The following is a 3,398-nucleotide window of genomic DNA, read 5'->3' on the forward strand; positions in this document are numbered from 1 at the left end:
AGCCCCAGGGGGCTCGGTAGGAAAGTACTTTCCGGGACCTGATTTCCTCCGCTTGTTCTGCCCCGCTGATGGTTCGACAGATGGTTGAGTTAACCGGAGCAAAAAGGAACATGGTTCCATAGGTAGCTTGAATGCGGCACGCTTTGACAAGTAATCAGTGATGTCGTTCTCCGCTCGAGGGACGTGCTCCACCTGGATACCATCAAAGCGTTCCTCCAGCTTCCTCACCTCATCTACGTAGGCTTCCATCAATGGGCTCTGATAATCCTTGTTGACCTGCCTGACAACGAGCTGTGAGTCGCCCCTGACGATGAGCTTCTTAACCCCGAGGTCTGCCGCGATCCTGAGACTGGCAAGCAATCCCTCGTACTCGGCGGTGTTGTTGGTGGACATCTCCCTGGGGAAGTGCATCTGGATCACGTACTTGAGGTGTCCTCCGGTGGGTGCGATGAGTAGCACACCGGCACCGGCGCCTTGCAGCGAGAAAGCCCCATCAAAGTACATGATCCAGTAGCGGTCTGCTTCCTTGCCGGGGAGAGTGGTCTCCTGGATTTCATCATCAGGCGTCGAGGTCCATTCTGCGATGAATTTCGCCAAGACTCTGCTCTGAATTGTCGAGGTACTTTCAAACTTTAAACCGAAACTTGACAGCTCCAAGGCCCATTCCACAATCCTTCTGGTTGCGTCTGCGTTGTGCAGTATCCATTGCAACGGGAGGCGGGTGACGACAGTGATCTCGTGCGCCTGGAAGTAGTGATGTAGCTTCCTCGAGGCCATAAGGAGGCCGAAGAGCAATTTTTGCACGCCGGAATACCTCGACCTAGCCCCCTGCAAGAGGGAGCTGACAAAGTAAACCGGGTGCTGCATCATCATCTTCTTTGGCACCACTTCACTCGACTGCGCGGGCATTGCCTTGGTGGAACCAGACTCCGCCGGGGGCCGCGCCTTGTCGGCACCAGGCCCTGCCGGGGGAATCTTTGGCTTGCCATCCGCTGGTTCTGCCGCCATTGCCGCCTCCTTGTCGACCCCCCTCTGTGCCACCAGCGCGGCGCTGACCACTTGATTCGTCACCGCCAGATACAGCAGCAATGACTCTTGTGGTTTAGGCGCAACCAGTATCGGCATGGAGGAAAGGTATTTCTTCAGATCTTGCAGTGCTGCCTCGGCTTCTGGTGTCCACTCTATTGGGCCTGCCTTCTTCAAGATTTTGAAGAAGGGAAGGGTGCACTCAGCAGACTTGGAGATGAACCGGCTCATGGCGGCAACGCAACCGGTGAGCCAACGCACATACTTGATCCGCTTGGGCGCCTCGATCTGCTCAATAGCCTTGATCTTGTATGGGTTTGCTTCGATCCATGTTGCGACACAAAGAATCCAAGAAGCTTGCCGGACGGAACGCTGAAGACACACTTCTGAGGGTTCAGCTTGAGGTTGATCTTGCGCAGGTTAGCAAATGTCTCTTCCAGATCTTGCACAAGAGTTGGCCCGTCCTTGGTTTTGACCACTATGTCATCCATGTAGGCCTCCATATTTCTATGGAGCTGAGGTTCAAAACCAATTTGGACTGCTCTTGTAAACGTTGAGCCGGCACTCTTCAACCCGAAAGGCATCCGTAAAAAGCAATATGTACCACATGGGGTGATGAATGACGTCTTCTCTTCATCCTCTCTTGTCATGAAGATTTGGTGGTAGCCTGAGTAGGCGTCGAGGAATGATAACAGATCACACCCAGCCGTGGAGTCAACAATCTGGTCGATGCGCGGCAATGGGAAGGGGTCCTTAGGGAAAGCCTTATTAATATCTGTGTAATCAATACACAGCCTCCACTTCCCATTTGCCTTGCGCACCACTACTGGATTGGCCAACCATGTCGGGTGGAGCACTCCTCTCACCAAACCTGCCGCTTCCAACTTCCTGATCTCCTCTGTGATGAACTCCTGCCTTTCCAAAGCCTACTTTTTGACCTTCTGCTTGACTGGCCGCGCGTGGGGACAGACAGCTAGGTGGTGCTCTTCCTGGGAACACCGGGGATGTCAGACGCTTTCCATGCAAACACGTCGACATTTGCCCGCAGGAAGGTGACGAGCGCGCCTTCCTATTTGCTGTCGAGGGTGGAGCCTATGATGAAGGCCCCTCCCGTGCCATCCTCCCCGACGGGCACCTTCTTGGTCTGTGGCGGCTCGGCTCTAGATCTCTTGCTCTTGTCGGTAGAGCTCTCTGGCACGTCCTCAACGGTAGCACAACACTCCGAGGAGGTGCGCTTTCCGGAGTGGGTGCGAGAGGTCTTGCCGAGCTCCTTTTTCCCTCCCGGGCCATCAGCGGCAGGAGCAGGTGCCTTGACGGCAGCTACTGCAACTGCTTCCCAGTAGAGTTGGTCGGCGCAGATCAGCGCGTCCTTCTTGTCGGAGGGTACGGAGATGATGGTCAACGGCCCGGGCATCTTTAGCATGTTGTAGGCGTAGTGTGACGCCGCCATGAACTTGGCCAATGTCGGGCGGCCGAGGATCCCATTGTAGGGCAAGGGGATCTCGGCCACGTCAAAAACGATCCTCTCTGTCCTGTAGTTCAACTCTCCTCCAAATGTCACGGGCAGTGTGACCTTTCCCTTCGGCTGGCTCCTCCCCGGATTGACCCCTTGAAACGTGCACGTTTCCTCGAGGTCTCCATCAGGGATTCGCAACCTTTTGATCACGACAGGCGAGATCAGGTTCAGGCCGGCCCCGCTGCCAACCAACATTTTGTTCACCCTGAGGTTGTGTATTGTTGGCGAGACCAACAATGGCAAACACCCGACTGCGGTAGTGCAGTCAGGGTGGTCCTTGGCGTCAAAGATGAGGGGCATGCTGGACCACTTCAGCGGCTTCTGAGCGTCGAACGACGGCTCTGCTGTAATCTCACGCGCCCACTGCTTGAGCTGGCGGTGGGAGGTATGCAGCAAGGCACCGCCATCCATGCACATGGCCTATGTAGCCTTCTGGAACCCTTGCTCACCAGACTCGTCGTCCTCGTCGTGATCGTCGTCTTCTTGTTTCTTGTCGTTGCCCCAGGCGGGCCTCTCTTGCTGGTTGTCCTTGCCGGGGCGGCTTCCTTGGCCTCCATGCTTCTTGCTGGATCCCTGAGCACCATCCTGGTCCTTCTCCTTGTCCCGCCTTTTGTACTCAACCTTTTGCTTCTCAACAAGCAGCTCGACTTGTCAGCAGTTCTGGAGGTCATGGCCCTTGGTGCGGTGGATCTTGCAGTATTGCTTGCCGGAGCTTCCTGGCTTGTCGGTAGCCGCCAGGGCCCGGCAGGCGGCGCACCGAGCAATCTCCTTGCCGTGGGCATCTGCCTTGACCTTCTTGCCAGCACCGGTATCGTCAGATCCCTCAACGGCAAGCACGGCCTTGCATTTGCGTTTC

The 3,398-nt window shown here is 56.0% G+C and overlaps 1 protein-coding gene across 1 annotated transcript; it reads right to left on the reverse strand.

The window, feature by feature from the left end:
* Window positions 1-2,095: 2,095 nt before the first annotated feature.
* On the reverse strand, window positions 2,096-2,959 carry LOC147959081 (uncharacterized). Its single transcript, XM_087536311.1, has one exon. It carries the CDS (start codon window positions 2,957-2,959, stop codon window positions 2,096-2,098), a length of 864 nt encoding a protein of 287 aa, XP_087392437.1.
* Between the last annotated feature and the right edge of the window lie 439 nt (window positions 2,960-3,398).

Source organism: Triticum urartu, chromosome 7A, assembly GCF_056163025.1.
Source record: "Triticum urartu cultivar PI428250 chromosome 7A, HENAU_Tu73, whole genome shotgun sequence".
In the NCBI taxonomy this organism is placed as follows: Eukaryota; Viridiplantae; Streptophyta; class Magnoliopsida; order Poales; family Poaceae; genus Triticum; species Triticum urartu.